The 14,001-nt window shown below is 42.7% G+C and overlaps 1 protein-coding gene across 1 annotated transcript in view; it reads left to right on the top strand.

The window, feature by feature from the left end:
- Positions 1 to 14,001, top strand: part of LOC118098039 (ephrin type-A receptor 5) — a 57,375-nt gene that overhangs the window by 14,651 nt on the left and 28,723 nt on the right. Inside the window, exon 4 of the mRNA XM_035141431.2 lies at positions 13,789 to 13,944. Coding sequence (XP_034997322.1) covers positions 13,789 to 13,944 — 156 coding nt within the window. The remainder of the gene's footprint in view (positions 1 to 13,788; positions 13,945 to 14,001) is intronic.

The following is a 14,001-nucleotide window of genomic DNA, read 5'->3' as shown; positions in this document are numbered from 1 at the left end:
AAACGGGGCCCTGCCTGAAATACTAATGCACCAGATAAACTGTATTATTCCGTGATACATAATTGGAAAGTGGTTTGAACATTAGAGAAATCTGTGTACACGGTGACGGTGGATTCAGGGAGCACTTACCTAAAGCATTTAAATTTCTATTGAATTAATCTCACAATGTTTCCATTAGGTCAGTAATTTCTCTCTGTTTGGAACTAGTCTACTGCGTCTTGTAACAAAACCATCAGTTCATCAATCTAATACTTTCAGAAATCTGTCTGTCGGACTGTGGCTCTCGTATCTTGGGAACTGTTCGTCCTATTGGCTTCACACTTGGCCTGTGTGTTGTTAAGGGCCCATGGTTGTGCAGTGTGGAATTTGGTGCGATTTGGACTTAGCGCCTATGTAGCAGCGGCGGCTAGGACTCATCATCGTAAATCGACAACTGATTCTCCAGTTTCTGCAAACTGAGCTTTACTGAAGAGCTCTTCAGCTTCCAGCTTCTACAGACTGAGTCCTGCAGTCGGTCTTTACTTGTCGCTGCTCAATTACCGCAGGTCACTTTAACAGTTTCAGAAAGAAAAGCTGCAACCAGCATCAGCACAGACCAAGAAAACGGCCCGTTCCAAACAGGCAGGTTTATACCAGACACTGAACTAGTTAGAAACAAATGGTAAAAAAAACTCCCTGTAACAAACCCTGGGTTTGCTTCACTTGACATGACGTCTCTGTTGGGAGATCATTAGGAGAGAGTTGTCAGTTTGCCACTGGCCTGACTGGAGTCAGACTGCAGGAGACTGTTAGATCTGTTGCTGACAAGGATAGAACACATTCTGCTGTTTAATACCTGAGCTCAGTCTGTTCTGTATCGACAGAAAATACTTTTTGAGGATATCACGCAGACGTGAGACCACTGGATGAACGTGGTACTCAAAAGGGACGATCATGTGCGAGAGTACAGATGTGCGAACATCTGGCTAATGCTGCGATTACCGCTCATTAGCTCGCCGCCCAGTTATAGCACAGCTAATTATGCTTTTACAGACTTGACTGCTGCTGTTTGACTAATCTGGTCCGACCAGTCCGGTCAGCTGGAGCCTGTAGGAGAATATTCAGAAGAACACAAGAATTACATCGTAGTTTCATAAAGAAAACAAGAGAGTTTTAGAGGTTTGTTCAATGTAGGCATGTAGTTTTTAAACCTGTTGCTACAGGACATGCAGCTTTACTCATTACTGGCAATGCATAGATCTCTCTTAGTGTTTTAGGATGCAGTTTTCATTTTATTACTAGTGAAGGCAGTTGTTGTGGATTGATTGGTCGTCCATCACTTTGGTTCTGACAGAATAATTCAGCAATTATCAAAGATTTTCATGCCAATGTTTACAGATATTGATCCTCTGACAACAACTATTGGATGGCTCATCATTTAATTCGAAACCGTTAATCTGCCTCAGGAGGAAGAAATATGATATTGTATTGTTTCATATTATTCCATCATTTGGTAAAATGTATTTATTTGTCCAATACTTTGCTATATGGCTCAATACCAGCTGTACGCTGTGCAATATGCTGATGGGCAAATAGTTTTAGAAGTGTGTGCAGATTCAAAATATGAAATCAAACTCAGTCAATGAAATGCAGTAAACACCATTTATAAGTTTTCCCTTTTATTGTGTGCAAAGTGTACAAACTGTCCGACAACGTGGTCAAAGAGACTCGCTGAGCGTGAAATAGAGAAGTGGTTTATTACTGCATGGAGCTGCTGCGTGGACGGCAGCAAAGATTAAAAGATTGTTCCATGAGACATGAATAAAACAACCACAGTCTGTGCCGCTGAAGACTGAGCTTTAAAGATGCTGCCAGAATATACCATGCCCTTTGTGTTCTTATTCACAAAGGGGTGATGACACTGGAATAGAATCTGACCCGACCATCATGTCTTACAAGAAGCTGATGGTCCAATATGTCTGACGTCCTCTTTTCGCCGTCCTGCTGCAGCGGAACAAATTTCCTGCTTCGTAGCTTTGACTTGATTTTAATTTGAATGACATTCAGAGTAGTTTTGCATTCCAGGAAGATGAAGATGTGTGATATGCAAATTGTTGCACAAACAGTTCAGAATAAACACAGTAAAATAGATTTATTTTTTTTATTTTTTTAATCATGCTCCCATGCACGGCAAAATGAAGTAAACATACTTAAGAGGGAGCTGTCTGGGTTGAGCTTAACGCCTCGCAATTAATGAAGCTACAGGATGATTCTTTTATTTCCTGCGGTTTCATATGCAGATGAGCTGGGTTTAAAGTGACAGCCTTTGAAAACGTCTACAGAGAGAAACATGGCAGGGCTTCCTCTCTCCCAGCTTTGTAACCATATGTGCTCCCTGCCTCAGCAAACAGCTTTTTCATGTGCGTTTCAGTCGCTCACCTTGGAGTGTGAAGTGTTGGATTTCCAGGGTTTGGAGACGTTGGCAGAGTCCCCGGACGCCGCAGTGCGAGGAGTGGTGTGCTCACCGGCGTCTTTTATATGGGATGGTTTCTGGCTGAGGTTTTAGATGAGGGGGATTTTTCACATCTGCTGTGATGGATTGGAAAACCTGTCCTGAATGTAGTGGTTTATTTGTTATTGGTTTATTTATTTCTCTGTGAATGTCAACGTGTTTCTTAAAAGGACACAACTGTTTAAAAATGGAGAGAATTGGTGATAACTAGAGATTTATTGATTGTTTGATAGAATTTGCAGATAATTATGCTATTTATAATAAAGTTTATGGTTAAACTGTTAAAGTCAAGCCTCAATTACATTTCTTGTTGTCTCGTGTGTTCATACCTGACGTTCAATTTCATCCTGAATGATTCTCCTGTGAACACTCGTGATCAGATCTCACTTCTAGCTCTAAATGCAAATGAACATCTTTGTTCACGAAGACCAAATGATGTTTTTACCAAGTCTGAGTTTACAGATGTGTCCAAGTGGAATCTGGAGGGGCTGAATGAATGAATGAACGTGTGCAGCTATGAAGACAGATTGTATCTAATGTGGCCACACGCTTCCCAGACCACCTCCGAACGTTAGATCTCAACAAGCCCTCCGGACGCAATTGAGTGCGTTCAGACCTGAACTTGGCGCAGTCCACGTGTGATTGGGTCGCTCAGAACGGAGTCAGTTTTTACTCCCTTATATCAGCCCCTATAAATCCATATCGGTTGAGCTCTAGTAAAAATATTTTATTTGCTTGTTCAATAAATGATTTAAACGTTCTTGTTTTACTGTGGACCGTGAATCAGTGGGTTGCAGGTCAGATTATAGTACTGTGTGTGTTTGTGTTTGTGTGTGTAAGTCTGTGTGGATCCTGCCTGTATTGGCTGCATGTGCTGCCTAGTAGAGCATGATTTAACAACCGCCTTTGTGAATGTAGGACAGCGCTCGTTATGGACACCTCTTCCTCCTCCTTTGTCTTTCTCCTCCCTCTCTTTCTGCTCTTCCATCTCATCCACACATCGCTTCTTTTTCTCATTGTCTCCATCCTTTACTTTGTCTCTTTGTCAATACCTCTCTCTATTCCCACCATGTTTTTTTTTTTTTTTCCTCCCTCGATCTCTCATTTTATCTTTCCCCGACTGCCTATCATCCATTGTCCTTCGGTCTCCCTTCCTCCTTCCCTTCGTCTTCATCGCTGTCGGCTACATTAGCACTCTCCTGTCTTTTGCACTCTTTTTCCAGCGCCTCTCACTCCATTTTCCTCTCCTTTTTCTTTCTTAATCAACAATCCAGCCCCTTCTCTTACACACATGTCTCTCAGAGGTATATCTCGATTTAGGGAAAATCCTCAGCCACAGAACTGCATAGAAACATGTGCAAGGGAATGCACTGTAGAAAAGACTTCAGAGTTATTCACAGCTCTTTTCTGTTCGTTTCTTTTTTTAATTCCTTGGTTTTTCTTATAATTCTTTGTTGCATTTCTCAGCCCAGCTGGTTAAAGATGCCTGGAGAGTCAATATATTTACATCCAAAGTGATGCTGTCCTGTTGAACCAGACAAAATATTGTCAGATGACATCTAAGGATGCAACAGAATGGGACTATGTTAGATGTAGACTTTACAGCAGGGATAATTGGCGATCGCCCGCAGCACCGTCAGTCCAGCAAGACTGAAGAGGGGGAGATGGATGAACAGATAGACGGGAGGATGGAGGGAGTACAGAGAGGAGAATTGATGGCTAAACACGGCGACACAAGATAAATTGGAGATTTCACACTACGGGATGTGGGGCCGGGGAGACACCGAGATGGATGAGTGTTGTTTCAGGGGCGATGGCGATAGAGGGAGGATAACGGAGGACAGAAGTGGGCAGATGGATGGAGAGCGAGACGGGGAGGAAGAGGGGGTAGTAGATTGAGTTCAGCCTCGCAGATGTGACTGAGGCTGAATGGACACTTGGAGGAATGGAGGGATAATGGCTGAATGGAGGCAGTGAAATAATGTTTGAGTTGAGTGTTGGGTGTGTGGAAGAGTTGAGGGGGAGGGATGAGAGACCCAGTAAATGACGTTTAGTCTGAAGCATGAGGAACGAGGTTTCAATTTTATATTTTAAGGAGGATAGAACTCAGTAGAGTGCTTTGTATTACTACTCAATACAAACAAAGGAGCTTTGAAAAAGAGCTAATAATGATGATGATAATGATAAAATTACAGATAATAATAAATGGATACAGAAATAGTCCACATGGCAGAGAGGCATTTTAATATTTAATGTACCAAGCTCCACATGGAGCACACGACCTCTGGAATGAACGATGCTCACCGCCCGTTGCTAAGGCCCCTGGGGAGATGTAGGTGGCGCTCAAGAGGAACCAGGTGACGTGAAAACACAAACAGGATTCGTCCGTCACAGACAGAATATTTATGTTCGTGTAAATACACTTCACGACAAAGTCGTTGAATGCAAAGTCAAGGTTGTATTCGTGGAACGAGGGCGGAAGTGTTTCTTTAATGGAATCAGGGCGTATGAGTTGTGGAAACTGTTCCTCGAACGTCGGAATAATGACACGAGCCGAGTGAAACGCTGTAATGACAGTAAAAGAGCTAAGTGACATTCTGCAATGATGGAATAATGGAATAAAGGGCTGCATTCAGCGTCTGAATAATGAAATAAGAGCGAAATTGGATGTTGGAATGACAGGATAAGAGCTGAACGCCATGTTGGGAAATTGGTATAAAGGCTGAGTGGAATGTGGAGACTGACAGCTTTCAGGGAGGATTCAGACAAAAGACATGACAAGAGAAAAAAGACTTGGAGGTAAAAGATGGGCAGCAAAGTCGGGGGGCGAGAAGATGGGAGGCTGGGGGGGAGGGTAAGAGAAGAAAGGAAAGAATGACAGAAGAGTACAAATGAAAATTAGGACGCCTGTTTGTGTCGAGAAGCTTGGGCTGATAAAGTGCTGCTCGATTGTGGAATAATAAAATCACAGAGCTCTTCATTCATTCAGCGAGAGTCGTCTAAGTGTGTCGTGGGAAGAGCTGGGTTCCCCCCCTTGACAATACTTTGTTTCGGTGCCAGCGCTCCCCTGATGCTCCGCTGTGTTTGCCTGCCTGTCAGACGTCACTGCGGCATATGTCAAACTCGATCTGGTCACGGTGGCGGCGCTGCCATCAGGAACTGACTCACTGGCGTAGTAATGGGAGGAAGCTCTCTCCGCCTTCTGCCTCCGGGGAATTCTGGGATAGAGAGCGAGCGGCTCACACTCGCAGCGCGGGCCTTGTGGTCGCTGGTTCTCTCCGAGGAGGGTATTACAGTCGCTTGCGTAACGCAGAGAGGAACAGATGATCACGCTGGCATCTGTCGACTTGATATGATCGCCCACGTGTGCTGATAAGGATCTGAGTTTTAACACCACTGTGGTCTCTTCCTTCGTTCACTAGTTTATCAATTTACACCCTGCATGTCCACTCTGATGTGGACGTGTGCAACACATGGTCTTCTCATCTGGATGGAGATGGTTTATTACATGAAAGTCGCAGGGACATAGATTATTTTATAAACAGATATATCGGCAGTAGTGTCAACAAGGCCATAGTTTACTTTAGTTATTTATTGAATTGGCTCATTGTTGTTAGACATAAATAGGAGAAATCATCCTGTTACATATTCAAAAGCAAAAGAAAATCTAAAATGTTTATCTACAAGTTTAGAGATATAGTTTTTCTGATTTCACTAACAAAATTCTCACTACACGTAAAAGGAAGAGAAACTTTTTTCCAATTACTTAACTTTCAGCATAATCAGCCGACTCAGTTTCTGTGTTTCGTATTAAAGAATAAATGAACACAGAGCAAAGATTTTACAAAGGTGCAAGTAAAAAGGTCACTTTTAACTTTCTGTGTCATGGAGACGGCACATTGAACAAATTCAAAACATTTTTTAGTGCAAAGTTTATATTAAAAATGAGTGTTATCTTTAAAATAGTAGTCCTGCATGCTCCTTAATTGAATTGAAAACTTTCACCATTTTCAGATATATTTTCCCCCCTGTATCCGTTTTAATGTCATTTTACCATATCAGTTTTTAGTTCCCCGTACAAACCTAGAAGATCTGTCACCTCTGAATCGCTCCGGAGACGAACAGTTTGGTGAACGATGGCTCAGAAACCTGCGAGTGGCAGGAAGCCTGGGTTCCATCATCTCCTGAAATATGAATCGACTGGATTTATCCATTCATCTTTTCAGATCTTGTTCAATTGGAAACGGCTCTCCCTACCCCCCTCACTCCACTCTCTCCCTCCCTTCCTGCATCTTTCTCTCCCCCCCTCTCACTCTGCTCTCTCCCTCCCTGCATCTTTCTCTCCTCCCCCTCTCCATCACCCCATCATCGCAACGTGGTGATGCTGTCATGACAACTAAAGTGCTTCCTGAGTGCTTGTTGGGTAAACTGACTTTCCCCCGAAGTGCTCCCTCCATTTTACCCTTCTCGCTGCTAATGTGCACACACAGTCACGTGATATTTCTCTATCCTTGTGAGGACCGCGACCTCAGTGGTCAGGGTCCAGCCTTAACCATCAAAACTAGATTAATTATCCCTTTTATTGCCTTACGCAGAACTTAAATCTGACCTTAAAACCAAGTGTAAAACCAGACACCCCTGTTTGAAGAAGTGGGACGCTGCTACAATGTCCTTACAGGGAAACAAGGACACACACACACACAGACGCACAAAACCTTGTAGCTGGTGAAATATTCATAAAATGTTTCCTTCAGCAGAGGCGGCTCCTTTCTATGAAAGCCTGGTCGTCTCTTGTGGCCCCGTCAGTGGCGGCTTGTAGCTACTGGTCAGACTGGTAGTTCTGGTCACTTCTCATGCATGTGGGTCTGGTGATGAGTGTCCCGTACGACACAGTGTACAAAACAATTACAGTTGTACAGCAGGGAAATATTAACGAGTCTTTTATCTCATGTGCTCGCCTAAAAAAAGCTCGGTAGTAAAATGCAGTGAGATCAGAGCTGAATCTTTCTTATCTCAGTGCTGCCTCTAATCCCACGGATACTAAGATGAGCAAAGCTGCACATACTGTAAATGCATTATACATATTTTCTAGCCCTCAATGGCACATATTTCATTTTAGATTAAAAAACTAAATATATTTTTGCATTGGCTGTAATTATACAAAGATAAACTTTGACATTTAGGGACTTTGCTTTGGGAGGATTTGAACACCAGTCATTGTAGAGGGGACTTTATCTTAGCGACACATGTAATGAAAAACAACACTGATGCCAAACCTGCAAACATTTTAATATTATTTCTGGGAATGGAATCAAAGTGCATATATTGAAATGTATTAGCTCCCATCTGGGTAATTTAAACTGGTACAATCGTGGCTTTGGCTTCTGCAAACATGTTTCTAGACGTAAACGAATGTGCACACAGACGCATAAACGTTCTGCGCGCTTGCATTTTAAAGGGCCAGAAGAAATGTCATCGGATCCATAACGAATTTCATGAACAACCACTTCACGTCTCCTCCTCCTCCTCCTATAAGATCTCACGTCTCCGGGGGAATTTAAACGCCACTGGGATCCTGACCCTTGTTCCCCAAATTTGTGTATGCGCGCAATTTTTGTTGGCAACTGTCGAGCGTTTTCCAAATGCTGAAACGGTGATTGAATACGTAGCCTGGTGTCGTGGTTATTCACGTCGTTGTGTTTTTTCCCAGCACACATGGTCAGCGTATCGTGACACTTGAGTTCTCATTAGGATGTGTTGTTAATGTGGAGTGGTCCCCTGCAGACTTCCACCAGTCCAATAAATTGGTTTATGAGGAACCGCTGTCATGACCTTCTTGACCTTTTTGGTTTCTGCTCTTGCTCTGATTGTGAGAATTAATGGCTGCTCAACAATGAGCCCCTCTGTCCTCCGGCAGACAGGAAAACCCCATTGACTCGATTGTATATTATTATGTTATTATCATCAGACTTTTGTTTGTGTTCACACACAGGCGTACACAAATATGAGCACGCATCAGCGCATACACAGGCAGAGGCAAACACAGTGATACAAAGAAATAATACATGGAGGTATGAAGCCCCACCACACACATGCGCGTGCACACACACACACACACACACACACACACACACTGTGTTTATGTTGCTCAGGCCTGTTGCTCGCTGTGGGACAAATACAGGAACAGGATATTTACTGTTTCCTTGACTGGTTTATTGGTTCACAATAGTATCTTTTAACAACATAAGCACCATTTTTTTGTGTTTCTTCTGTCAAAGTTTACTTTTATGTCAATCGGGCTGGATGTGTGTACGGGTGGAAGAGTGACAGGATATATAACATACGTGGATGTTACGTGCAGAAAACCTTGTAGGATATGAACTTTTTGTGCTCTTCTTTCGTATAAATTGTGATGTCGTGTTTGGCTCTGTCGTGGAAAATAACTGTAGTTATAATAAGAATGATACTCAGTAGAGCGCATTCCTTTAGGTGAAGGTCCGACACTCCCCTTGAATTCAGACTGCACCAAATTGCACAAACTCATAGAGATCCAGCCGCTAAATGTCCCTGAGATTTTTTATAAAGATTTATGGGAAATCAGTAAAAATGTCACAAAAAAAAAAACTATTTCGCAATGTTAAAGAAAATGAGGAAAAGAAATCTAGACTCCTCTGGAGCCGCACCAAAATAGAGTTTCTTCCCTGACCCACACTGCATCCTTCCACCAAGTTTGAAGGTAATGCCGTCAATTAGTTTTTGCATAATCCTGCCAACTCACAAACAAACACAGATGACAACATAACCTCCTTGTCAGAGGTAATAATGCTTGATTAATGTATTTAATAAGTAAATTTGTCCTTTTTCTGCACTTTAAAAGCATGAATTTTACTTCAAATTTAGTATTTTTTTACGTTGTGGTTTTCCAACATAAGTTAAACTTTCTGTTCTGTCATATTTTCTAGTTTTAGCATCTGCAACTTAAAGCAGGATTTACACATCAGCTGGTCGACTAAGCACAGTTCTCACTTTCTGAAGAGGTTTCCCACTGTGTCAGAATGTCACGTGATAATTGACCCATGATCCTATAGATTTAATGAATGTGTCATATCTTATTATGTGTCAATAGAAATATGTTAATATTTGGACCCATAGAGTCTCTGTACCTATAGATATTAATTAAAACCCAGTTTGGTTGATACAGAATATGTGATCTTCACGCCCTCCTTCAAGTCTGACTCCCTCCCTCAGCTTTAATCGCTCTCGTCCCTTTAATCCCACCAAACGATCACCAGTCATATAAATCAACATGTTTACAGTGAAATGCTTCCAATTAAAGAGGATGCTCGTTAAGAAGCATCAGCAGACACCGCTGGATCTTTAATTGCCTAGGATGCAAGTGTGTGATGCATATTAATTACGTATTAACCTCGCACACAAACAGACACACACACACACACGACTGCACACAGGCACATTAGTGCGTACTGCATATTAATTACCTTTTACCCTTTGTGTTGTGCTTTAAGAGCTGCGTGGCATCAGAAAGACAGCTTGCTCAAGGGCAACACACACACACACACACATGCTAATACCACCAACACCGTCGACTCAGGTTGCATTCACAATAAGGAATGAAGCATTTCAGTCAACAGCCATGACCATAACTAATCTCACCACAGACGTGTGTTGTGTGTCTGTGAAACCAGGTGTGTGTGTGTGTGTCCCTTCAAGACAATTAAAAGATTAAGGCGTCTCATCAATGGATCTCACCACCTGCGTCACTTTATGAAGTTTAACAAATGACTTGTATACTTATTTATGGTTCTTAAAGTTGTGTACTAGTTAGACTGAATGCAAAGATGAACAATGCGTCTCTACTTCCTCCCACTCTCCATAAATGAAGTCAAACTATCCCTAATACGTTGGCTGCCATCTTGACCATGTGCCATAAACTAACGTGGAGGAGGCTGCTGCAGCCAAATGAGACTCTTTATACAACAAAAAATATCTTGTTTAATTCCAACAACCTGTATAATCCCACTGGGGGCAATTTATGGAACAGCTTCTACAACAAACCAAAAAAACCTACACAGCAGGTAGAAGATATGAGATACAAGCGTCCTAATGAGGAATACGAGTATATGGAAATAGAACCAATAACAAAGTTAATTACACTAACATATTTTTAGTACGTGGATAACAATCGCAGCTACAAAGAAAAGGGTCTATGTTCCATTTGAAAGACTTTGGAAATAAACATCTATTTTCCTTCTTGTGTATGTTGATGTTCATATACTTCACTGCCATTGGTTGAGTTGTAAGAATGCATGGGATTGTCTTTTGGATTAAAAACCTTCATTTCACTGTGATAATGAACAAGATGCACAGTTGAAGTAAAAGCAATAATCATTTAGTGACGTGTAATAATCCAGGTGGCATTTAAATGACATTCAGTCAACATGCATGGTTTTTCTCTCTTCACGCTTTCAAGCCGCCCTTCAGCTGTGGTTTGCTCGTCGATTCCACACTGAACGTGCGCTAATTTACACTCTGTGGCATTTTAATCACTTCACCCCAGTTTCATCTTTCCGATGACTGCTGTGACCTTCAGGTTCCCTTTCCCATGCGTGTGGTGAATCCTTGGATATGTAGCCGAGCTAAAAAAATGTAAAAAATGCAACGTGATGGTCATTTACACTCGTGCTGCCACGTCATGTTTAATAGAACACGCGTGTGGTTAATTCCCGCACATGTTGAGCACGGGTTAATCTATTTACCCTAATTGGAAATGGGCTAGAATAATGATAGTAAATACCTAAGCATCTACTCGGTCAGTGGTTATTAGTCAACTTAGATTGAATTTCATTAAAGTAGCATGCAATCGGAAAAAAATCGTTCACAGCAATTTGCACATTTTAATTGCAAATCTTTATATCGTTTCTCATGATCATTTGCAACTTCCAGACGAATGACATTTCCATGCATTACTTTTAATTTACATCTCATCTTTATCACCACATGATCAGTAAATCTCTGACTATGCTTGTGTGTATGTGGCTCGCTCGTTTACGGCAAATAGAAAGTAAATAGGTTTGACAAGACAAAGCTAAGCAACAAATGCAAATATAAATAAATAAATAAATAAAAGTAATCATAGGGTTGATATCTGAACGTACTGTTTGCCATTTTTAATAAACCAAACATTTTCATCGCCACAATTTTTTTCTTGCTTCTCGACTCCAATATACTTCAGTGTGTGTGTGTGCGTGTGCGTGTGTCTTTGTGTCTGTCTATGTGAAATGAGCTGCCTTCACATTTTTATGGATTTGGCCGTGGGGGGTTTGGAGGATGGAGTCAAGGAGACGAGACACCAGACCACGATAATAAATCTGTGTGTAACCATGAGTGTGAGTGTGGGTTAGGATCAGGTGTGTCCCACTGCCCTGGAAGCTGAAACCCACATGTTACAGTGCTAACAAGAAACCGTCAGTACAATAGGTAGAAAACCCCTATTCCCCCCCCCCTTAAAGTAAATAAATAAATAATTATGCAATCTTGTCACGTCTGAATAAAATGATCCCTGAAGGCAAACGTTAGCGTGTGTGCTCTGTGGAGCATGACTCATGTCATCGTGTCTGCTCAGTCAAAACTAGGCCAGGTCAACACACGTCTCAGAAGCGGTGTCTTGAGTCTCGGCTCATAATTAGGATACTGTAGTGTATGTGTGGCATCCTACATGACAAACACAGTTATGAAAGGCTTCCTCCTGTGTGTGTGTGTGTGTGTGTGTGTGTGTGTGTGTGTGTGTGTGTGTGTGTGTGTGTGTGTGTGTGTGTGTGTGTGTGTTTGTGTGTGAAGAGGAGATGAGACTCTGAGCGATCCCAGGCAGAGGGAGAAATTTTTCAGGCCTAATGTTCCATGACAACGGGCCAAGGTTCCGTCAAGGTGAATCAGAGCCACCGCCGCCTAACGCCCGAAACACACACACACACACACAAATCTTCCACTCCTCCTTTGTTTCGCCGTATCTCCCCATCCCCCCCTCGTAAACTTTGCTTTCTCCATCCTTTTCTCCTCTCCCCACCGTTCCCTCTTCTTCTTATCGTCTGCACCTTCTCGTATTTCCTTCCTTTTCTTGTTCTTTATCCCCCCTGTCCTCTTACCTGAAGTTTAATTATGTGCTTCTTAATCACCGTCTCCGTCTGATTGGGCTTCGCCACAAACAATCGGACGAACACAACCAAGCGTCAAACCTTGAATCCTTTTGAGGACAAACTCAGACGAAGCACATCTCCTCCCTTTTGTCCCATTCTTCTCCCCCCTCTGTTCTCCTCTCGTCCATTATTCCTCTCCTCTCCTCTCCTTAGCAATACGTGAACACAAAATGTGTCATTTATAAGACAATATCTTCGGACACAGTAATCTACGGAACCCCGCTTATCAAAGCGTCCAATATCCCATTAGTATTTCATCCCCCATTGTGTGTGACTGGTTCTATCTGTCTGCTGGAGGAAAATGATGCCGCGATAAGCGGGTGATTGGTTGGCTTGGGGGCGCAGCCATGGCGACCAAGAGGTTGTTGATGTATTCCTGTGTGTTAACATTCGGAGTGAGTCACCCGCCTGTCTACCTGCCCCACTTAGATTAGCCGTCTGAGTGCGCTCGTGTGGGCGGAGAGATTATGTCTGTTTCTCTGCTTGTCGTATTTGTTTGTATATGTCGCACATGCATACGGGGGCTCGGCGGGGACAACGTTGTGCAGCAGATGCCGAGTGGAAAAACTCTTAATCAGGTGCTGGTCTCAGATCAGTGAACTGAAGACTTGACTTTGAATAAGACGGAAAGTCCCACAACAGGAGACATAAAGAAGGTTTTTCTCTTTTTTTTCGGCTAAGATAAAGAAACATGACGGAGAGAGCAGGGTTGTGCTGGTTGGATAAAAGAAATAATCCCGAGAGGAATATAAGAGGAAATCAGACTTCAAAAGAAATGTAAAAAATACAAATGTGCAACAAAAAGTAGGTTTTAATTTCAACTACAACGTCTCTGATGAGTAACTTGAAAACAAACTGAGCCACCCAGGGAACATTTTCTACCACTGTTCTGCTGACCTCCTTTTTTTTTTTTAAGGAACTTACCACGTTGTCCTGCTTTTTCTCTCCCCCTCTTTTTCTTTTCACCTCTCTCTCCCCATGACCCCCTTCTCCTTCCTGTTTGTGCGTCTCCTCTCATCATCTCTTCTTTATCCAACTCCAAACTCCCCACGGCCTCTGTGCCCTCCTCCCCTTCTCTTACAGTGTGCAAGATGGGGTTTTACCGCTCGCTGCTGGAGTCGGCGGCCTGCAGTAAATGTCCGCCGCACAGCGTGGCCCGGCAGACGGGCGCCACCGCCTGCAGCTGCGAGGACGGATACTACAAGATCGACTCTGACCCTCCCAACATGGCCTGCACGCGTGAGGATTTAATACCTTTTTTATTAATCGTCATCAGATTCACCAAGATGCTGTTGT

Source organism: Hippoglossus stenolepis, chromosome 18, assembly GCF_022539355.2.
Source record: "Hippoglossus stenolepis isolate QCI-W04-F060 chromosome 18, HSTE1.2, whole genome shotgun sequence".
Classification (NCBI taxonomy): Eukaryota; Metazoa; Chordata; class Actinopteri; order Pleuronectiformes; family Pleuronectidae; genus Hippoglossus; species Hippoglossus stenolepis.
The sequence above is the reverse complement of the archived record's forward strand: the minus strand, read 5'-3'. Positions and strand labels throughout refer to the sequence as shown.